Source organism: Atta cephalotes (genome assembly GCF_000143395.1).
Source record: "Atta cephalotes unplaced genomic scaffold scaffold00001, whole genome shotgun sequence".
NCBI classification, from domain to species: domain Eukaryota; kingdom Metazoa; phylum Arthropoda; class Insecta; order Hymenoptera; family Formicidae; genus Atta; species Atta cephalotes.
Genome location: NW_012130065.1, coordinates 1,067,971 through 1,091,527, shown reverse-complemented (window position 1 = coordinate 1,091,527; position 23,557 = coordinate 1,067,971). Strand labels below are relative to the sequence as shown.

At 29.9% G+C, this 23,557-nt stretch overlaps 2 protein-coding genes across 2 annotated transcripts in view; both read right to left on the bottom strand.

The window, feature by feature from the left end:
• LOC105617718 (twitchin) overlaps positions 1–23,102 on the bottom strand; it is a 95,417-nt gene extending 72,315 nt beyond the window's left edge. Inside the window, exons 1-47 of the mRNA XM_012199275.1 lie at positions 22,790–23,102; positions 22,030–22,051; positions 18,914–19,076; positions 18,479–18,620; positions 15,099–15,234; positions 14,472–14,675; positions 13,275–13,576; positions 12,393–12,616; positions 11,809–12,214; positions 11,449–11,621; positions 10,984–11,154; positions 10,743–10,822; positions 10,304–10,476; positions 9,790–9,944; positions 9,272–9,292; positions 8,412–8,429; positions 7,461–7,505; positions 7,335–7,375; positions 7,112–7,157; positions 6,974–7,030; positions 6,546–6,614; positions 5,930–5,980; positions 5,783–5,839; positions 5,587–5,643; positions 5,460–5,516; positions 5,281–5,337; positions 5,121–5,177; positions 4,886–5,038; positions 4,529–4,675; positions 4,415–4,468; positions 4,062–4,112; positions 3,760–3,909; positions 3,488–3,544; positions 3,349–3,402; positions 3,155–3,274; positions 2,822–2,878; positions 2,482–2,541; positions 2,277–2,333; positions 2,134–2,190; positions 2,004–2,054; positions 1,837–1,911; positions 1,538–1,588; positions 1,390–1,434; positions 1,258–1,308; positions 854–913; positions 293–343; positions 74–106 (exon numbers count right to left, since the gene is read on the bottom strand). Of these exons, the coding sequence (XP_012054665.1) occupies positions 74–106; positions 293–343; positions 854–913; positions 1,258–1,308; positions 1,390–1,434; positions 1,538–1,588; positions 1,837–1,911; positions 2,004–2,054; positions 2,134–2,190; positions 2,277–2,333; positions 2,482–2,541; positions 2,822–2,878; positions 3,155–3,274; positions 3,349–3,402; positions 3,488–3,544; positions 3,760–3,909; positions 4,062–4,112; positions 4,415–4,468; positions 4,529–4,675; positions 4,886–5,038; positions 5,121–5,177; positions 5,281–5,337; positions 5,460–5,516; positions 5,587–5,643; positions 5,783–5,839; positions 5,930–5,980; positions 6,546–6,614; positions 6,974–7,030; positions 7,112–7,157; positions 7,335–7,375; positions 7,461–7,505; positions 8,412–8,429; positions 9,272–9,292; positions 9,790–9,944; positions 10,304–10,476; positions 10,743–10,822; positions 10,984–11,154; positions 11,449–11,621; positions 11,809–12,214; positions 12,393–12,616; positions 13,275–13,576; positions 14,472–14,675; positions 15,099–15,234; positions 18,479–18,620; positions 18,914–19,076; positions 22,030–22,051; positions 22,790–23,102 (4,731 nt within the window). The remainder of the gene's footprint in view (positions 1–73; positions 107–292; positions 344–853; positions 914–1,257; positions 1,309–1,389; positions 1,435–1,537; positions 1,589–1,836; positions 1,912–2,003; positions 2,055–2,133; positions 2,191–2,276; positions 2,334–2,481; positions 2,542–2,821; positions 2,879–3,154; positions 3,275–3,348; positions 3,403–3,487; positions 3,545–3,759; positions 3,910–4,061; positions 4,113–4,414; positions 4,469–4,528; positions 4,676–4,885; positions 5,039–5,120; positions 5,178–5,280; positions 5,338–5,459; positions 5,517–5,586; positions 5,644–5,782; positions 5,840–5,929; positions 5,981–6,545; positions 6,615–6,973; positions 7,031–7,111; positions 7,158–7,334; positions 7,376–7,460; positions 7,506–8,411; positions 8,430–9,271; positions 9,293–9,789; positions 9,945–10,303; positions 10,477–10,742; positions 10,823–10,983; positions 11,155–11,448; positions 11,622–11,808; positions 12,215–12,392; positions 12,617–13,274; positions 13,577–14,471; positions 14,676–15,098; positions 15,235–18,478; positions 18,621–18,913; positions 19,077–22,029; positions 22,052–22,789) is intronic.
• Positions 827–1,935, bottom strand: LOC105627477 (rab-like protein 6). The gene is made up of 5 exons (XM_012208795.1): positions 1,837–1,935; positions 1,538–1,588; positions 1,390–1,434; positions 1,258–1,308; positions 827–913 (listed from the first exon to the last, which is right to left on the bottom strand). The coding sequence occupies exons 1-5, from the start codon at positions 1,933–1,935 to the stop codon at positions 827–829; spliced, it is 333 nt and encodes a 110-aa protein (XP_012064185.1).
• Positions 23,103–23,557: the final 455 nt, after the last annotated feature.

Here is a 23,557-nt window from a genome sequence, read left to right as displayed (position 1 = left end):
TTATTATATATATATATATATATATATATATATATATATATAAATACGATAATAGTGTAATTATTTTATATACCTTCGTCTCTCCCGGTTTAGGCTTGACTTCTGCCTAAAATGTAGTAATAATATTTTTTAAATTCGTATTTTTAAAATATAAATTTAATACTTTATATTTCCTATGGACTGAATGTAATTGTAAGGAAAGTAAAATATTTATTTAAAATATTTATATTAATCAAAAATTAATCACATGTTGAAAATTTTGTATGTGCTTTAATTGTATTTTTTTATGTACCTTCGGTTCTGGTTTTCCGGGAGTTTTCGGTTTTGTGATCGGTTCCTCTTTCTAAAAGATATTTATATATATTTAAAAGATATTTATAGATATTTATATATTTATTGTAAGATTTATATGTTGTAAAAGTGTATTTCTGTTTAAAAATGTGTAAACTGTGTAAAAGATATATGAATAATAAATAGATATGTTGTAATTAATAAATATATGTATATAAATATTATATACATATTAATTATCATTCATCTACGCTATTTTATCCATACAGCACAGAATTTGCAGCAATATCGCTGAAAAATCTTTATAATATTGCTGCAACTTTTGTACAATTTTGTGCTATAAGGGTTAAAACATAATATTACATAAACAAATATGCATATTAATGTTAGTGATTAAAAGCATGTAGCGAAATGCAAAAATTAATAACAAATATTTATAATTAATATGCCTACGAATAATCATATATTGTTTTATTTCCTATACGAAGATATAACATTCATCTTTTGTATTTTTATAATTGTGATGTTTAATATACTATATTATTAACATATAATTGTATACCTTAGATTCATCCGCGGATTTAGGTTTTTTCTTCTTTGGTTTCGATACTGGTTTTTGATCCTAGATATTATAATCAACAATATTTATAATCAACAAAATCATAGACATTTAGAAGAAGAGTAAGAAGATGAAAAGCAGCAAGAGAAAAAGGAAATACTTATCATAAAAAGATGATAAGAGAAAATGTTCCGTAATAATAGTTAGCGAAAGATGTCAATACACATTTGCGAAGAAGACACTAGATAGCTTCGAAGATTATAATATTATAGAATAGAGAAAATGAAGAAGTTTTTGCATCTAAGATTACAAAGAGACTGAAGAGTTATGCGACCAGAAGATTATGCGATCAGATCAGTGGAAAGTCAATGATTAGCACTGACAAGAAATGAGGATCGTTTTTATACCTCGGATCCTTCCGTTGACTTAGTCGATTTACGTCTAGTGGACACCTTTTTCTACAATTGCAAAAATATAATAAAACCGAAAAGAAAATAACAATGTGTTGTGTGTGTGAAGTACAATTTTTTTTATTATACCTTGGGCACTTCTTCCTTGTCAAGTGTAGAGTTAATATCTTTGGTCTAAAATTAAAAAATTAAAAAAATTATATTATCCAAATTTATTGTGTATTGTGTATTGTGTGTTTAAATTTAAATGCATGCGATTGTATGTGTGAGAATGTACCTTCTCTTTGGGTTTAATCTCGCTTTTTTCGTATTCAGGTATATCGCCCTCCTAAAAACATTGAAGGATAAGATCTGTCCGAAAAGCTCATTTCATTTTGTCTTAGTTCTCTCACAAATGGATAAAAGACATAATTAAATTAAAATCATTTTATATGTCAAATATTAAATAAAATTAATTTAAATATTAAACATATAAAAGTAATATCTAAAAATTAAAAATTAATACGTTTTTTAACTAATATAATATAGATTGAACTGTCGATTACAAATGTATGAATGTGGAATATACATATATACCCTGGATTCTTTAGGTTTGCTTATGCTGTCCTTAGATTTGGATGCAAATTTAGGCGCAGATGTGAATGCAAGTTCCTGCGAGATTTTAAAAGTCGTCATATACCAAATTAGGTATGTGATTTTCGAATAATGTAAATATGAGTACTTGTAAATTTAATAATGTATACCTCTATTTTAACCCCATTTTTATACGGCGCAACTTTGGAAATTTGCAAATCCTAAAATATATCGATATTATAACCTACTCAATAAACAAAAGTAAAAATAAATGCAGTGTCAATTACAATTTGCATATACCTCCAATTTTTTGATTGGTTTAGGCGCGTCGTCCTCGATTCTCGAAGCCCAAATATCCTACGATCGCATGTTATTTTATTACATATTAATCAAAAGTATAATATAATAAAAAAAATATAATGCTATGAATGTATATTCTGTACCTCAATATCATCATCGAATTCATGCGTTTGTGGTTTAACAGTAGATAATAAAACATCCTAAAATTAAAAAATAAATCGTTGTTTCTTCAATATATCTATATTTTGCATGTAATATTAATTTCTATTTTTATCTAACAATCTGTCTCACCGCACAAATGTATGTGTATGTGTGTGTGTGTATGTGTGTATATATGTATATGTGTACCTTATCGGATGTAATAAAATTTTTGTGCTCAATGGATTTTGGCGGATTTGCCCATACATCCTAAAATAATATATTTAAAAATAAATAAAATAATAGTGTATTGTTGTCCGCCATAAGATAAATATTTCGTAACTAACATAATTATAGTGCGTGTAGTAAATTTTGACATCTCGATCTAGTCGAAGTTTGTGAAATGTGTCCGTGGAGCATACGGTATCCTAAAATAACAGCATACTTTATCAAGCTGTTTTATGTAAATGTAAGACCCGAAAGTGTGAGTTGTGTGAAGTGAAATGGAGTGAAGAGAAGCAAAATTGTATGTATTCATATATTTATGTACCTCATCATATGCAACGCATTTATCGTCATGTCCTTTCGATTTCGGCATCAATTTATCCTAAAATTTTAAGAATGTATTTTAACGTATTCTATTATATTCTTAGACAAAGAAGAGATAAATTTGATTTTATTTTGCGACTTGACTTTATGTTATATTTTTATTTATTATATATAATTTTCCTAAAATAAATTCTGTTGCTTTTTATCAATTTACTATCATTATTATTATCCTTTTATTAAAAAATGTAAATAAATATAAAACTAAATTCTTTTTTTTAAACTATAATTAGATATTATCTTGTCTCGTGTATCATTATATTCTCGTACTATCTACCTCATCATTTGGCTTGGACTTGATATCACGTATTTTTATTTTGTCCAAAGCTATTTTATCTCCTTCAATTTGATCATCAGGTTTCGATACGCGTCTTTTAGCCTTAATTTCCGGTGTATCCTATAATAATAATAATTTTGAATTTGCTATTTTATAAATTTACTCAAATATGCGCGAAATGTTACATAGTGTACCTCATCTGTTTTGTTTGGTTTGTTTTCATGTTCCCTTTGTTTGGACGAAATATCCTAGAAGTTAACATTAAAAAAATATATAAAAAATCTCTACAATGTGATGTGTAAGTGTACTCTGCAATGAGTAATATACATGTACCTCGATTTTTTCGTCAGATTGACGACGAGACGATTTATCTTTAAATTTCGGTAAATCCTAAAATAATATTATAATTAAAATATTATTTATCTTTCCTCTTAAATAAATTCATACTAATTGTGTACTTAATTAATATACTAATTTGCATACTTTGCCGTATGTCTTAGAATCAGTATTATATTTTTTTGATTCTACACAAACATCCTACACACTATTAATATTTTAAAGATAAAATTTACTTCTAAAAAAAGCATATGATAAGTGTTGTATACCCCAATTTTTTCATCAGATTTGTATGGACGTATTTTTTGAATAGATGTGTCATGTGTTTTCTCTCTCTGTTGTAACACTTCGTTAGATTTTTGTGATTGTAGTTTAGCTGTAGGTGTATCGCATAAAAGTGTCTTAACTTTTGGTATGTCCTAAAATATTATTTAACATGTCATTACTCATTACTATTTTCTTTATTCTTAATATGTCATTACTCATTACTATTTTCTTTATTCTTACTCATACAATTAATTGTATATGTATGATAATAATTATATTTTATATAATTATTAACTATACGTACTTTAGATTTCTTTGAATCGACAACACGTTCTTTTGGCTTAATCGATGTATCCTAAAAAAATATTATTTCGAAAGTGTGTAACATATGCTTCATAAATTATGTGATGATATTTGTTATATACCTCAATTTTTTCTTGCGAATGTATTTTATAAGTAGGTGTGTCATAAGAAAATGTTTTATCTTTTGAAACATCACCGGATTTATACGCAAATGTTTTACTCGTAGGTATATCACGCAAACATGTTTTCTCTTTCGGAACATCCTAAAATAACGTTTAAAATTTTATAATCGTTTCTAAAAAATTCTATTATATTTATGAATAATATTTATAATTTAAATATGTATACACCTACTTTTTCATGCTTTTTGGGGGAGTCATTATCGCGTTCTTTACTCGCCCAAATATTCTAAAAACAGTAATATATTAAAGATATGTAATTTATGTGCCTCGCAATAATATTATATACCTCAATTTTATCGTCAAATTTTTTCGGATGTATTTCATGTATTGGTGTGTCATGAGAAAGTGTTTTATCTTTTGAATTATCGTCATATTTACGCGATAATACTTTACTAGTAGATGTATCATGTGGTTTTTTCTCTTTCAGAATATCCTAAAATAATATATTCAAAATTTTACTCTTTTAAAGAAATTCAAACTGTTCGCGAATAATTTCTGTAATTTAAATGTATTTGTATACTTTGTCACATTTTTTTAGAATCAGTATTGTATTCTTTATTCGTCCAAATAGTCTAAAACTATTGATGATTTAAAGATATATATACTATCTATGCCTAGCGATTATACAATAAATGTTCTGTACCTCAATCTCTTTATCTGATTTCTGTGGATGTGTCTTATTTTCGATGGTGTCATGTGATATTTTATCTTTTGGTTTATCTTCATCTGATTTTTGATGTGAATGTGTTGTATCTTCGGGTATGTGAGGTTTGTGTGTCTTATCTGTTGACATATCCTAAAATAAAAAAATATTATTCGAAATATCATGTTCTTTTAAACTAAAATGTATTGAACTTTCATGTAGCATATTTGCATACTCTGTACGGCATAGATTCGTTATCACGTTCTCCCGGATTGTGAATACTCCAAACATCCTAAAATGAATACCGATAAAATACGCATTCGTAAAACGTTTAATTATCGTTATAACATCTTTAAATGTGTATGCGTGTGTGTACGATATAATTTTTTATGTACCTCACGTTCATCATCCGAATCGCGGATGCGTGGCTTAATTGCAGCTTGAGGTGCAACCTAAAAAGTTTACTTTTGTGTAATTCTTCTTGTTGAAAATATCATAAATTTTTCTGATTTTAAGGAAACTACATTTTGTTAAATACAGTATTTGTTAAATACAGTCAGCGCGAGATATGTACCTTCGGTTTACGATCAGTTTCATGAACGAAAGAAGTTGCCTTGGACTTCGCAATTTCCTAGAATGTTTCATATATTTATATCGCGTGTTTTAAGACGCATAAACATAACAAAAAATACATCACGTACCTCATAATGTCTTATCGATTTACTACCGCGCTCTGTCGGTTTAGATGACCAAATGTCCTAAAATTAAATGTAACGTATATGCTGACCTAATGGGCGATATACAATTGAAAGTAATAGACGATAGTAATAGACGATAGTAATGGACGATATACGTGTACGATTGAAAATAATAAGTATTGTGTTTATGTCTATGTACCTGAATCTCTTCGTCGAATTTATATGTGTGTGGCTTGATTTTCGTTGTGAGTGTGTTCTAAAAAAAATAGTTATCTCGTTACAAAGTTCAAAAAAATGATATAAAATAAAATAAAATAATTAGAGTAATTAAAATGTGTAAGTGTACCTCGTCTTCAATCATTCGCGAAATGGCTCTTGGCCTGAATGCGGATACATCCTGCAATGATGCGAGATAAAATATTCTTTTATGTATTTCATTGTACAAAATCTACGATTTACCCTAATATCGCACAAAATAAAAAATCCAGCGTTACCTATTAGTTTTGACCCTATATTATATCCTTAAATTCTTATTAATTGTAAAATTTTACAGAGAGCATAATTTTTGTGTTTTAAATAAAAATTATAATTTTCTTTTTATTGTAAAATTATTTGCACATTGAAAGCTTTTAAAGTCAAATCTATGGATAAAATTATTTTCAAAGACTACTTCAAAAAAAACAAAAGTCAATTATATAATTTATATTATATAATTTATATTAACACAAGTTGGTTTTGCCAAACAATAAAATTACATCAAGCTATTAATCTAATAAAAAATAATTTATTTCTATAAAATATTAAAACTCCTTCTTATGTCGATTTTGAGAAGGTGATTCACTCACGTATACTTACTTTGTTCTTCTAAAAATTATAATAGTACAACTAATCAATTAATTAATAACAAAATATTTTGTTAGCACATTATGTAACTTATTAAAAACAGCAATATTCTTTCTTACCTTTTCAGTCGTTTTCTTCTTTTCTATAATAGAAGATCGTCTGCTTTCTACCCTGACTTCTTCTTCGGTCTAAGATATATAAAACATAAATTAAAATTTAATTGACGTGAGTCAATAATAAAATACTTTAATTTATGTTATTTTATTCTGTTCATGAGTTTAAATTTTTTTTCAATATATCAATTTTGTAAAATTAATTGTAACTGTTTTTTGACAATGTTGTGTGTGAAATGTGTATATGTATGTGTACCTTCTGTATAGAAAGACGTCGTGGTGTCACAGTGCCATCATTCATTATCTATATGATAATAATAAAAAATAAAAATAATTTGTATTTTATATAATACTTGCATCTAATGATGCAGAATAAATTTATCAGACTCATAGCTCTTAAAGTATTTACGAAATTTAGTATCACAACATCATACCTTCTCATCAGTCTTGATGATCGAACTACGACGACTCTCTGTCTTAAGTTCTTCCACCTGAAATATAACAAATTATATATAAAATTTATTTTTCTAATTGATTAAAAAAATACATATATAATACATTAATACCCTTACTCTGCTGATTGATTCCTTGCGAGTCACCATTTTCTCAGGTTTAGGCGTAGTTTCTCGAGATATCTAAATATAAATAATATTAGATACATATTAGATACATATGTCCAAATTAATTTAATATATTAATATATTAATTTAATGAATACTTAAAATAATAATATGCTACATGATTACTTGATTAACATAAAATAAGATACGAAAATAGAATAACTGAATTATGCATACCTCTTTGGATTCGGGTTCTTTCTTTTTTATAATTTTTTTCTAAAAAGAGTTAAGATTTAAAGATAAAAAAGGCCAAAAAATAAATTATTGAAAAAATATAAATTAAATGTATAATTGCGCTCACCTTTTCTTCTTCCTTTTTGTCTTCAATTTTCTCGGCGGCTTTTTTCTATAAATTGAAAGAAAAATAGAGATATAAAATATAGACTAACTAAATAGATTGTTTGTTATATCGTCTTAATTACAATATTTAACATACATTTTTAATAAGAAATACATGTTACATTATTCTTACCTTAATAGATTTCCTTTCTTCAACATTATTCACAATTTCTTCGTCCTTCTACATATGTAAAGAAATAAAATAATATTAACAAAATACTTCTTCTATTTAATTTAGGACACAATAATCAAAAACACAACACAGAGATATGGTTGCATTATATTAAAGTAATTTAAGATAATGATAAATAGGATAAATTCCCATTTAATCACCAATAAATATTTTTGATGCTCGTTTTTGAATAAAATTTTTCACACACAAACACACATAATATAAACATACAAAGAAAAAAAAACCACATGCAAGAGTTTGTATAATGACATAAAGAATTAAACTTTAAGCAGAATTGGGTTTGAAGGAACCAGCTTCTGGGACTCGGAAAGAAATATGGCATCTGAAAAAGCATTTGGAAAACTTGCGTTTTTATGCGAAGAAAAATTAATATTAAGGTTTGTTTAAGCAAGAGATCATTCGAAGAAACTTATCAAATAAGCTGAGATTAAGTGGATGCTGCGAAAAATAAAATAATATATAAGCAAATTTATTTAGCGCAAAAATGATGAATATTAATCGCATAAAGATAATTTTGTAAGATGAAATCTCATCAAAAGAAAACTAAAAACAATTTATTGCGGTTTATAAATATATCGTTTCACAGATTGGCCAAAATATTTCGCCAAAGCCTCAATCTTCAGAGCACAGTGGTATTTATTCGAATTAAATTAAGCGAATCAAAATTGCTTTTCGAGCGCATACATTACCGAAATCCAACTTTTGATATTTTATGCTCACCTGTAAAATCTCCATTTTCTGAAACAGAATACATCAAGATCATTATTTTTCTTTCATATATTTTAAATATTTTAAACTTAGAATTATCTTTTCTACAAACGTATAATTTAAGTTTATATAATTTATATTATTATTTGTAGGAAATTTGCATTTAAACTTTTATACATACAAAATAAGCTTTTATACATATTATGGAACACACAATACACACATGAATCTCCAAGGTATGACACAAATGACAGGGAAAGTGCAAACGAAAATAACAATGGATAAAATAAGAAGGGACACAAATGATAAATAATTATCATGTGACGTGTTCTGATTATAGTGTACTGTTTTCTTTTGCAAAAAATTACACTTGATGTTCCTCTCAAAAAATTAAAAAGAAATAATTATATCTCGTACCTTCCCAACCTCTGGTTTGTCGATACCATTCGGTTTCAAATCAGGCTTATCCTTAAAAATAACAAGAAAAAAAATTTATTTATCCTTGATTGATTTATCTTATAAAAACAAATTTCACAATTTATAAAAAAAAAGAAGAGAAGTTTAATTAGCGGAATATTTACATGTAATAAATTATAACATTATTAATATAAAATAATTATTTTATTTTATATATAATTGAATAAACAAAATTACTTTTTTTTATTTTATAAAAGTAATATATTGTTAATAAATTATTATTAAATATTTAAATATAAAAATTTAATATAAATTGATGAAAGATGGATTCTATAATATGTATTAGTGTTGATATAGTTTGTGTTTGTGTATACCTCGACGCGAGAAACTATTTCAGAATCTGATTCCTCGAGAATGGCTTCTGTGCTGATAATGCTGGACTCAATTACACTCACCACTTCTTCCTCTTCCTCCATCTCATATTCTTCTGATTCTTCACCATCATCGTCGCTCCATACTGAACTAATTACCTTTTATATCGAGATATAATTTTTCAATGGTATACCAATTGACGCGTCGAGGAGTCGAAAGATCGATCAATTTTTGCAAATTATATAGCAGATGCTCTTAATACAATATTAAGTACTAATTCAATATTTTTACTTGCAGTTTGATAATCAATCTCGTATAATACACAATTATATAAAACTAAAATTCTTTTTTCTTTTTCAAAGATATTACTCTCTTTTTACATAATAATAATTATTTTTAGATAATTGCAAGTACATAAAGAATCATACTGTAATAAATTTTGCAAAACAATTAATCTTCCTGTATCTGTATCACGCTGTATGTGATCAGTGTAGTATCTTGTTAATCACAAGAGGTGTAACAGAAGGAATAGGGAAGCGATAAAAAAATCATTGAAAATTAGAATGAAAATTTTAATTAATTTTCCCATCTCAGTGGTTACCTTCTTTTCTTCCTTCTTTTCCTCCTTCTTTTCTTCGACTTTCTTCTCTACTTTCTTTTCTTCTTTCTTTTCTTCCTCTTTTTTCTCCTCTTTCTTCTCAACCTTTTTCTTCTTCTTCTCTTCCTCCTCCTCTTTTTTCTTTTCTTCTTTCTTCTGTAATTTCATGGAATTGCATGCAACATTGGAGAACACATACAAATAATCTTCAAATTTATCAAGAAAACAATGATTTAGTTACATCATGTATTCATTAGTTTAATTCCATATTTGATATAATAATTTAACATGTCAATTTTTCAACGGGGTGTATTTGGATCAGTTTATAATTATTAGTAATACATTTCAAATTCAGTGAAAAAAAGGGGTGATAATTATAATATGAATTCATGCCAATTTTCATGAAAATGCGAATTTCTTGTAATATTATTGGAACATAAATTTATACAAACACAAAGTGACTAAAAAACTTGCATATTGATAAATAAATTCATGGTTGAAAATTATTAAATAAAATTGCTTACGTTGACGACGAGACGAGCCGACGACTCATCTTGACCGTATTCATTGCTCACGGTGATTTTATACATTCCTGAGAATTCTGTCGATGCCGAGGTGATAGTCAATTTCATATCCAGGCCATTAAAGGAAATCATGATGTCCTTTGACGCTTTGATGACCGTGGAATTTCTGTAATTATATTATAAAATTATTATTGCAACAATTATAAAGATTTGAACAATTTATTGAAACAGTTTAACATAAGAAAAGGCAGTTGATCAAAAAATGTACGAATGTCTAGCTATCGAATATTAGACAAATTGTTTTGGAATATTAATTATTCTTTTATTTTTTTTATAAAATTATTTTATAAAATTTCTAAATAAAATATAATATTTTTGTATCACAAAATTGGCAAATTATTTAAAACTTAATTTTTATTATTAAATACGTACTTATACCACGTGACAGTGACTTTTCGATCTTGCGTTGCGAGAGTTGCGACGAGCTCGACCGTTTTACCTTCCTCGACAGTCTAGAAATATAGTATTATATACAGCGCATAACATTAATTAATAAAAGAAACAATTTATTTTAACAATATTAGCTTTTCATCAAAACAAATGTTAAATAAAGAAAGTATTGTATTTTAACTTTTGAGTAAAAAATTACCAGTAAAAAATTAAAAATACTTACAATTGATTTGAGGCCGGTAACAATTTTGGGTTTTTCTCCTTGGTCTGGAATTTCCGTCACTTCCACTACTTGTGATGTGGCTTCGCCTTTATCATTGCGTGCCACTAATTTATACGTGCCTTTATCTGTCGTCGACATTTGTTCAATTTCGAGTTTTATAGTGAATTCACCCTATTTGAAGAAATCAATTGATTAAAATTTATATAATAATTTTTTAAATAATAATTATGTTGTCACATAATGTATACTGAGTAATATTCAACTGCTATTTTCTAGTTAAATACATAATATCAATAAACGTAAAAAAATAATTTAAAAAATGTAAAAAACAAACGTAAAAAAAATAATTCTTTTCTAGATATTTTGTTAAACTAAACTTTAAACTTAAAATAAATTTCTTTTTAATTGTTTTAATACAGTATTGATAGAGATAATAAATATATTGGATAATTTTATAAAACTCACTTCTTTAACTTGTTCGATGTGCAACTTGTGTCTATTATCCTCCTTAACGGCTTGACTTTCCTTGAACCACGTGCAATCAGGTGCAAATTGAGAAAGAACGTGACATTCAATTACGACTGTCTTCTTTTTAACAATCTTTACCACCTTCGGCTTTTCCTTAATTACGGGTACAACTAAAATCACAATAAAAAATAATTAATATTTTAATTTAACTTCTAATTTATGTTTTATGATCTTTATTTTTAGCAACTAAAACAAAAATTGAATTATTAAATCTAACTCAATTATTTCATATTTAAAAAATTAATTAAACTGTTATCACACACCAAATAATGTATAATATAAAATATGCGAACTTACTTTCAACATTTAGCGTAAGATTGGCATTGAGTTCACCAAGATCATTCTTAATGTTACACTTGTAGAGTCCGGAATCATCCGGTCCAGGATCGTTTAGAGTTAGTTTGATATAATAAATGTCCTCTTTCTCTGAAACGATGCTAATGGAGATTTTCGAGGATTCCTTTACCACTTTGCCTGCATGAGTCCACACGATCTGTGGCTTCGGCTTTGCCTTCACTTTGCAATCCATGATGACGAGTTTGCCTTTGTTTTGCGACTGTATCCGCGGCTTCTCTACAAACGTCGGCCCGTCTCCCTCTGGTTCCGGTTCCGCCTCGATATTCAAATTCAGATTAGCGTTGCTTTCGCCGTACTCGTTCTTCACATGACACCTATAAGTGCCACCGTCAGGTGCCGATGGGTCCTGTTATCAGAAAATAATTTTAAAATTTTAGATTTAAAAATTAGATATTAATAAAATATAATCTGTTGATATTATATATTCACATCACTAATCAGAAGGAAGAAATTAAAATTATTATTATAATAATTAAATAAAAATAATTAAAATTATTTTCATTTTTAATAAAGCAGAGAATTACCTTTATTTCCATGATAAGTTCATATACGTCTTCTTCAATCGTTTTGGACTTAATCGAGATCTTCGATGATTCTTTGACCACGTTGGTACCGCGGAACCACGTGACCTCCGGCTTGGGATTCGCTTTGCATTTACACTTCATGGTAATCAGCGTACCGGTTTCGTTCGGGATGATGCGAGGTTTCTCAATAAAGGACGGAGCGCAACCCGCGCCCTCCTCTGCATCTTGGAAAGATCCAAGGTTAGATATCATCGATGAAGATACGAGAGATGGTTCCAGGTGCGTTGCAGAACACCGGAAACACGATCTCTACCGCGGTCGCGGGTCACCGATGACCCGCGACCGCGACTTTTAATGACGTTAGTCATGTTGTTGGCAGCTGAATAAGTTATGAAGCGAAGATACAGAGACTTCACGATTGGTTAGCAATAGCGCGATTGTGCTTACCTGATGAAATGACCTATGAAATGATCGTGATCGTTTACCGAGAAAAATCGCTTATACGTCTTTATCGCGCGTTTATAAAATGCATTTATAAAATGCACGAAGGAGATATAAGGAAAGTCGACAGGACTCGTCATGGACGAAGTAAACGAAAGGAATTTCATTGTCCGAGCAATTTGTAATTTTAAATAAATATAAAAAACAAAAATATAATTACTTTGAAATTAATATTGTATAAAAATAAAAGAATATATCTATGTATCTAACTGTGCATATATATTGTACTATATTGCTGCTCTCAGATTTTTAAAGATTATTTGCAATTAAAGATTAAAGAACTGATGACTTTTTTATAATTTTTGAAGCGTATTTGATATTGATGATAAATATCTCGGAATGCCAATGAAAGCCTTCTCGTACGCTTCGAAGGGGACTTGCCTTGGAAGTTGAGGGAGATGTTGGCATTACTCTCGCCGAAGTTGTTAAAGGCGTTGCAACGGTAATTCCCACCGTCAGCCTTGGTCGGATTTGAGATCTCGAGGGTCAGCAGATATGTGTCCTTGCCGGTTGCCTTGCGTGACATCTTCACGCGATTACTGTCGATAATCGTTTTTTGACCTTGGTACCATGTTATGTCCGGCACCGGATGTGCCTCCAGAATACACTCCATGATGAGTAAATCGCCCTCCTGACGGATCGTTGGCTTCTTTGGAAAACGCGGTGGCTTACCGTCCGGTATTCTGCGTAAATCGACATGTCAAACGAAAAATTTGTCGATTCGCTGATTGAACGCAGAATCTAAAGTCATCTCGGTGGATGACATTATTTTTCACCTGCTGGCCACGCAATATTTCCGAAAAAACGCGACGCAATGTTACGAAAAAATATTATCGTAAAAGTCGCAGACTCTCTTTTGATCAAATCTTAATTTATCAAAATTTTTTAATTCTGAGTGACAGTTTTATGTTGTTTTAATTAAAAAAGAACATGCAACTTCTGTATATGCAGGCATTCGTAAATTTATAAAGATAAATTATATTTTTACAGTTATACATTTTTAATAATTTTTAATTTATGTAAAAGATATGCATTTTTATAATAAAACTGTGTTTATAAGAAAATAATAATTTTTTAAAAATTAAAGAAATAGAAAAAGCGTAAATTAATAATTGCAAATACCTGCATTTTTAATTTGATCAACTAATTTTCAACTTCTATTTTATAATACATTCGTTTTTACATATTTCATTTACAACGGAGTCTATGTTTTACGTGCGCAACCGAATGTAATGAAGAATTCTAATAGTACTAACGAGATAATTCCTCAGAAGTACAATGTACTTTTCATTCAACATACTTCGCTTTTGTGACCTTGTCATAAATTTTGTTTCAATAAAAAACTCAAGTTCAACAATATTATTATGTTACTGCTATCATTATTTTTACATGGCAGTTTTAAAAGCTACACTAATAAAAGCTAAATTAATGCTGTACTTTTGCAGCTCAATAAATCGAATAAAATTGCAGTACAATGCATTTTCATCGCGCCGTGTCAAACCGAAAAAAAGTGCATCTATCGATTCGTGGCGCAGCAGAATAATTGATGTCGAAGACAAATTATCTTTCGATGCCTACTTGAGCCTGTCGCCACCTTCGAAGTTCAAATTAATAGTCGCTACCCCCTGGCCGTGCTTATTCTTTGCCACGGCCCTGTATTCGCCCGCATCCCCCTTTGCCACATTGTCGATCCTCAGCCTTGCGAGATGGTACAGCTTCTGATCAAGTTCCAGTGATGTGGTGAATCGCCCGCCGTCTTTCACTTCCTCGGTACCGTGATACCTGCGATCGCCGCCAAAATGCCAAATCGTAGCAACCGCCGGATATTGACTTATGTCACAAACCGTGCGTTCAGAAGTAATATCATACTCTTGAATTTTGAACCATCAGAACAAGATATACTATCGAAATTTTTTTATACTCGAAACACTTTAATATGTAAGTATGTACATGTAAATTTGAAAATATCAGTTTTAAACATTGTACTTTTCAAGTACATTATATCTTTCAAAAATATTGGAGGACAATCTTGTAGGAAAAGTTTAATTTGAAAATTTCTCTTAATTTCAATTCGACACTATTTCTTTTCTTAATTTTATTATCTAGTCGATATTTTGAATATCTTTAATTCATGTTTCTTCCAATGATTCAATGACACTTTTCAATACTACTTCCTCCCGCGCGTCGCAGATTTCAAGACCTTACCACTTGACACTTGGTTTCGGATCACCGACAAGTCGGCATTCGAAGGTGATGGTGTTACCGTCGTCGGATTGTCTAATCACCGGTCGTTCGGTGAAGGTAGGTTTAATACCGTCATCCGGTACGGGTGCCTCGTCGCCTACGTTCGACACAAACGATCGACATGTCGAAATTTGTTCGTACACTTGCTTGCCTACTCAATCCTTTCACTGCAATAATTAGTGTCAGACTCCAAAAACACACCTCTAAATTAAAGATACCATTCCACAAAATTTTTTTTAATTAAGTCTCATATAAATATCTCAAAGTGGAAAAAAGTTTGAAAAATAAACTTTCTTCCTTTTTTTCAAAATTACTTACCGTTTAAATATTATTTATATTAAATTATTAATATTATTTACATTAAAAAGAAATAAAAGAGAAATAAATCTTAATTTTTTTAAGTCACCTTCCGACTAATCAACTAATTTTGAGAGACAAAAAATGATTCTGCAGCGAAAGGCTTAAATACGCGAAGCATTTTGCAGTTCGATGTAGAGTCCGACCGAAACTTCTATCGAAACTGAAAACAAACACTCACTACGTATCAGTTTTCGACTGAAATCACATCTCATCATTCTTCTTCATAAATATTAATTTTAATATGTGTAATTATTGTTTCAATAATTAAATTATAATGTTTATGAAGAAGAAGTACTTATATTCTTTGACCAAAATTTCGGTTTTCAATTTCGGTCGAAAAAATTTAATTATTGTTTCAATCAATTACGATATTTATGGAGAAAAAATATATATGATATATGGACATATCTATATATATAGCCTTTATAGAATTCCTATTTTTTAAATTTTGATTTCGATTTCGGTTGAAATTGACATGTAATGACCGAGTGTTTCGGTTCAATTTCGGCAAAAGTTTCGGTCGGACTCTAATTCGATGCGAGATCGGGAGTCACGTATCGATTTGGCTTAAATAGTCTTCAAGTTTCTAAACGTACTATAAATATTTATCTACTAAATAAAAATATCGCAGTTTAATTTACATTAATCTATTCAATATTCAATCTTTATGTGATCGATTTAATTGCTTCATTTATTCATACCGTCGCATATAACGAGTGTGCTAAAAACCAACGCTCAGGAATACACGTTCAAGGATTCAAGATCCTTGTCGAACATCTTATGTATTAGGTTGCTTTTTCTACTCTCCTTCCATCTATTCGCAATGTTTCGCTTGGTTGCTCATAAAATTGTGTCACCTGCTCCATTTCTCTCGTTACGGTTTTGAGGACGAACGCGCACGCGATTAAATGAAAATAGGAACACTGCACAGTTATGCACAAGCATTTCGTCAAACGCTGTTTGTGAGTGAATGAGTGGTGTAATATGTACGATCGTTTGACACGATATAACAATTCGATTGCATTAATATTAATCGAGAAATTTCAATTTCATCATTCCATCTCCAATAATTACGATTCATTGAAATCGCGAATACCGCGTACAAAGAAAGTAGTGTGTTTCCATGTTGTGTCGATTAAAATACGTGACATTAATCGATGATGTGAATATATACATTATGACAGAGCAACACATAATTTCAAACCTTTCTGTTTTACTGATAAAAAATCTCTACGAGCGAATTAGCCGATGAGAATGACTAGTGAAGCATGTGACAAAGACATATGTGAGTAATATACAATATACAATATTAGAATCGTCGTCATTAACTACGTATTTTACTATTTTTCAAGAACATTTCCATACTTGCAAATTTTAATTCTATAAAAGCATATACATTTAGATTGGGATTATTTCTAAAGTGTATTTAAAAAAGTCTTTTATATATAAATAATTCTTACAAGAATATTATATAATATATAATGCAACTGAGATGCACTTGCAATAATACTGTCATACTTGATTCTGAAATTATATACAATGATATGTTTTAATTCTAATTATAAGCAATATTAATTTTAATTTTGTGCAATTGCAGTCAAAAAGAACGTGACATCTCTGTTGGAATTAAAAGTGCGAAATCACAAATGATAATGTGTGCAAGTAAGGAAATATATATTGTTAGCAGATCTAACCACCACAGAAATTTCGTATAATTGCGTTTGCGTGTGTGTGAGCGACGTAATGGACGACAATGCATCCAAAGACTGCCAGTGCAAACGGAGGCTTATCGTAGATGTTCACACACGGCAAACGTGATCGTATGAATAGAGAGAAAAGATGTCATCGAAGCAACCTAACGAAGCGTCAATAATGTTTAATGCTAATCTATAATCGCATCTCGTGCATCAATATAGATGGTAAGTTCGGATTTACAACAAGTATTTTAAGTCTTAATCCGTAAGAAATTGACAAATTACAATCGAATACGATAAGAATAATTATAATTTATTTCTTATGACTTAAGGCTTAAAAATCTATTGTAGATCCGGCAGATTAATTCGTCTCGAGACGTAAGTAATGTCTCTAATCTCGGCGCGAGATGCGATTCGAATTAATACGTGATTGAAGCAGCAGTACACGCGTTGTTACAAGTTGATTATTCTGATCCGCTCTCTACGCAACTTTTACGGTGCAAAATTCATGAGAGACAAACAATAAATGTGTGTTTCTCTCGCAAAAGAAAAAGTCGTTTAGTCGATTAAGATCAAATCAACGGGCTGTATATCGTGGCTCGCGTCGAGCCGATATCGATACGTGCTCATCGCTCGACTGAGACAAACCATTAAAAAATAAAGGTTATATTTACAATGAAAGAGACTGAAGAATGGACTGCTGATGGAACGGAAAAAAATTAAATAATAAACTGCGGATATACGTTGGTGTAAAGACGATATGAAGGATATAGATAAATAGGGCATAGAATTGAGATGAAGACAGTCAGAAATGAAATAGAATCATCGATATACATCCCGAGTGAGAATGTAAGAGAAGAGTTGAGGAATAGTGCCGATGATCCACTTTATTTTCCGCTTCAAGACAACGCGGAAAGGGATAAAGGGAAATGTATTCGCTTCTTTAGAAATTTAAAAAATTAAATACAGTTAATCAAATGTTATTAAATATTTATTAAAAAATTATTTCTAAAACTTTAAGAAAATTTATACAAAAAATGAATAATAAAAATTACAATAGAATTTTTTTACATAAAAATGAAATATTTTTAAATGCCTGCTTGATATCAAAAACAAATTGAAGCTAAAAATAATTTAAGAAAACTTATTGTTAACAAAATAACGCGAATCATTGAGCGTATAACTTTTGAAAAAAATTAAGCAGGTAAATATTAAAATGTAAAGCGGATCATCGGTCGAAATATATATGGGTTTGTGGTTATTTGTCGCAAAACTTTAGATACTTACTGTCAAAATTCAGGGAAATCGTAGCGTTAGACTCGCCGAGCTCGTTCTTCGCCGTGACCTTATATTTGCCAGCATCCTCGACGGTCACGTTTTTTATTTCTAGAGTGGCGAAGTACGAGTGGCCATCTTTATCGACAGTTAGCTGTATAAAATGATTTAACGTCGTTACTACGCAATCGTTACTGTGCTTAAATTACTTCGTATATGCTCCTAATTTTTCTCGTAAAAAAATTAAAAAATAAAAGACGCTTTAAGCATAAAAATATTAATTTTTACGATTTAGAAGCTATTCGGAAAACTCAGTATTATACACATATAATATTATAGATAAAATCATCTAAAGCAGAAAAATGAAATTGAATTTTACTATTCGGTCTCTTTTGAATTTATATTACTGTAACTGTACGTGGTGGACCGTAATTGAAAATGACGAACCTTGTGCCTCGACGAATCTTTGACCATGTTCCCGGTATGAAACCATGTGATTTTCGGTGTGGGATCGGCTGTGATACGACACTCGAACAACAGCCGTTTACCGTCGTCCTCCTGTCTAATCGCGGGTTTCTTCGCGAAAGTCGGCGCGATGCCGTCAATTTGTCTACAAGCGCAACATAAACACGTGAGAGTCTGGAAATATATCCGCGTAAATTTATCGTTCGTTAAAGCGTTGGTCGAATTAAATCACAGCGAATCAACGCAAAAATTTAGAGGTTGCGTTACAAACATACTGTAGGATATTGCTGATGATTTTAATCTCATTTTCGGCATGATCAACCAACATCTTAGCGAACCAAAAGACTCATCTATCATTAATAAATCACATGCTTTAAATCGTAAAAATATGTACGCATTATTAGCTAAATAATTAGTAAAAAAAATTAGTAATGTCTTCATTTCTAAAATAATTAGGATTTCTAGAGAAGAATTAATATTAATACTAAATAAAATAAGGATAAGGAAGATGATAATATTTGGTCAAACAAGAGAAAAGTAGCTTTGGAATTTATTATGCTTTCGAATTTACCACGCTTTTCACAAATTGATGACCAGAAATAACTTTGTTTTGATTGAGTCAATGCTTCATGACAAGAGGAACTTGTCGAACTTATTTTGATTTCGACAGCTAACAACCACTTTAAAATTACATCGCCATATAATCGATATTACTGTTTTTCTTGGCGCCAATATTTTTGTCGACAGTTAAATATTTGTTTCAGAAAAATCAAAAGCTAAATCGAAAGAAACTAAATATAATCTCTAAAACAATTGTTCCTGTGAAATTTTTATACATATATCTTAACGTTTGTTTTTTTATTTTTTTCAAAAAAATCAAAATTAACTATTTTTTTATATTATAAAGATTAGTTATAAAAATCAATCAAGCAATTATTTCGCTTTATTGTCAGTTATTTAAACTCATAAATTTTGAATCTGCAAGTTTCCTGTACAGTTTTTTCTAAATTAAAAATAAAATCATTACGATTCACCGTCTCTCTTCTAAATTATTCTTGCCAATGGAATCGCGCATTTCGAGTTATGATCACCAATGTTTATTCTTGCAAATTGAGAACCGAGGCACGTGCCTAACACTTGCATCCCAAATGGACCATAAGTACATTAGCATGGGTGCATGTTGTGCATGCTAAGTTTAGCATGGAAGGCAGCTGCAGCTGTTTTCTCTCGACTTTCACTCTCAATCGATTCGATTTTTATAAGTTGCGAATTTTTACTCTCGATTGACAATTTGCTTTGTTAAATTTGTTAATCAAATTACTAAAAATTACTAAAAATCTCACCGTTTAAAATATCGCGAATTTTTCATGAATATGTTTTATACTTTCGAGTGAATTATCTTTCTCGCAATTGACCGAATTTTTTTTCAATACGCATCATGGAACGCGATCTGCGACGCGTGGAAGCGGGAAGGCTCGCGTTACTTTTAGAAATTCACGGGAATCATGTCTGTCGATGCGATCCCGAAATACAGCTTCTCGTCGTGTCGTCGCCGCAGTCTGCGGCTTGAGGGAACTCGTCGAGAACACTGTCGACCCAGTTTCGAATTATCTTCGAAAGTCATTAAAGTCGCAATGAGACGCGGGAATAACTGCAAGCAGGATGCAAAAAGAGATTTAGGAACTGATAAATGCTTTCCGTGCAGATTGCACAAAGATTTCATAATTGATTTGCCAATTGTGCTACATCAGTAAATTATTGTTATCATAATTATTACGAAGATAAGAATAGCTTCCCGCTGCATAATTATACTATTAAAATATAATCGTATTATTAAAGAAATATTCCTTTTTTGAGGTGACATCAAATGTATAAAGTAATACAAGAAATCGGTACTTAGTTATGCAACTTATTATTAGTACAATTTTAAAAATTTACTGCGTTTATGATTTGTGCAATTAAATATAAATAAACGTTTTTAATTTTTTTTTACAATTGTTGTACAATTTAATTTGTGATTTTTATATACTTGTTATATTTTTCCATTTTTTCATCCTTCTCTGAGATTTCATCAATTCAACTACAGTTTAATCAATTATTTCTCTCTCTTAATCTGATCACTCCATAGCTATAATATAGACGAATCGATATTTAGTGGATTCTTTCTCACGAGAGATAACGTCCAAAATAATCCGGCCACTTTGTGGTCAGATTGCACGTACGAAACACAAGTGGTATCCAAAACTAGAAGACCTTAATTCTATTTCCATCCGCATTTCATGTTTGCGGTTCTATCTGCGTAGGTGGATTGGTAAGAAGCGGCCGATCATCCAACTAACGCGCAGCGAGTCACCGTGATTTCTATCGAATTGTGCAGTGCGTGGTGCGAACGCGATCGAAAATAGCGGACATACCACGACGGTTATTCTCGGTTAGGCTGATTTAACGTGCACTCGATGTTATCGGCAGAGATATAGCGCGTATTAATAAATAATGCACTAAAGAAATAAAAATTTTATTTTAACTGTTGCAAAAAACTTTCTAAATTTTGCGTTAAATTTTTCATATTATTTTCATAAGAAATTTGTAATCGATTGAACTTTGTGAATAAGTAAATCAGAAATGTAATTCAATAGAAAAGTTATTTGATATTACAGATTGCAGGATTTAAAATGTTTCTCAAGTTTTTGAGAGATAAAAGGAAATTGTGTAATACACATATATTATGAAATTAATTTTCTTTTATTTATTATCGTTATATCTGATTTTTTTATTAAAAAATTGGTGGAAAGAAATGATACTATATTAGTTTTATATTAACAAATTAATTATCAAATTAGTAATTACAGTTACAAAACATAGCGTAAATAATGCTCTCACCCTCTTCCAACGGATTGATCAGCAGCTAAAATCATAAATCAAAAACGAAAAACAACGAAATAAGCGAGAAAAGCAGAAACAGAAATAAAGCAGAGAAAACATATGATGGCGAAATAACAACAGAAACATATTAGTGCATAAACGCGAAGCTTAAAGCAAGTTAAATAGAGCCTGGAGAAGCGACAAATGAGTCTTACTCTCAGTACAAACTGACTTACTTCTCTCTAGGCTCATCCATTGCTAGAAAAATATAGGCAAAGTGTTAATCAAGAAACAATGTAAAAAGAAATTTCAAGTACAAAAAATTATATGCAAATTTATATATATAATTTGGAATTAATATTTAAAATCATAAATATTTTTTATTACAAATTAGAAACAAAATTCATTATAAAAAATTAATTTTTTCGTAAAAATAGATCTACATCTTTCTAATAATATGATTAATCCATTTTACTTGCTTTATTAATTTATTAATTAACTTTAATCGTGATTTAATTAATTATCCTATTTTCTAAAATTCAAAGTAAATAAATGTGATAAAATGAATCATAAGTAAAACATTTCCCTAATAGATAAATGCAAACTAGCCTACTTAATCTTTCGGTCAATATACTATATATATATATAGGTACTCATATCAAATAACAACAAATAAAACTTTTATATATTTTGTCTTTTCTTGCTTTTTATATTTTATTTTTAAATTTTGTTGTAATGTTTCAACTCCACTCTTTGAATAACAAAGAACAGTTTTTTTACAGATTCCTTGTCACTTTTATATTTTCAAAAGAAACTTTGAAATATAGTAATGTAAAAGTAAAAAATTATACATTGACAGAATGGTTAATTTCATGATATATGTAATTTTATTTTTATAAAAATATATATTATAAAATAAAAAATTTTATTTTTATAATAATATTATTTTGAGAAATAATTAGGAAACAAAAAAGAAAATACGCTATAAATACTTACGACTAAAGTTGAGGTTGATAGAGGCAGCGACCTCGCCCATCTTGTTCTTCGCCTTGACCTTGTAGAGGCCTGCGTCGGTCTCGATGACATCGTCGAGCTCGAGTACCACCAGGAACTTATTGGTTCCGACACTCTGCACCTTGAAGTTGGTCCTGTCATCTTCGCTAAGTTCGGTCTCGCCGCGGAACCAGGAAATGTCGGGTTTAGGTGAACTCACTAGCTGACATTCGAATATCAGCCGATTGCCGTCGTCTTCCTGCCGCAATTGCGGCTTTTGCGTAAAGCTGGGCGCGAGGTCATCGGCGACCCCCATTGTGGAGGCACGCCTTCGCACCTGTCTTTACAACGAGACCTGGAAGATCCCGTTTGCGTGTTCACACCCGCGACTTAAGGAAGGAAATAGCTCCTTCGCCCAGCTCGTCGGTTTAAATGGCGCCGACCTGCGGCACCATCCAACCTGTTTCTGTCGCGGATTTCTTCTGAGCTCGACGTTCACTTTTACTCGCTTTTCACTTTTGAGAATACTAGAAGCAAAAGAAATACAATACATTACATTAATATGGCAATTAATATACAAGATGTCCCAGGTTTTAAATCCTAAAACATCTAAATTGCACTAAATTTCCATATCATTAAACTTTCATATTTTTTAATTGTAACTTTTAATAAAATTTCTACAATATGAACCTATACAACATTTATATATAACACTTATTTTTAGGCACAGTTTAATTATTAAATTTTGCAACATATATATATATATATATA

Excerpts from the sequence above, each read along its gene's own strand:
- LOC105627477 (XM_012208795.1), bottom strand. The coding sequence starts at position 1,935 with ATGACGACTTTTAAAATCTCGCAGGAACTTGCATTCACATCTGCGCCT. Across the intron at positions 1,435-1,537 it reads AGATTAAACCCAAAGAGAAG|ACCAAAGATATTAACTCTAC; the intron begins GTACATTCTCAC and ends TTTTAATTTTAG. Across the intron at positions 914-1,257 it reads AGTCAACGGAAGGATCCGAG|GATCAAAAACCAGTATCGAA; the intron begins GTATAAAAACGA and ends TATAATATCTAG.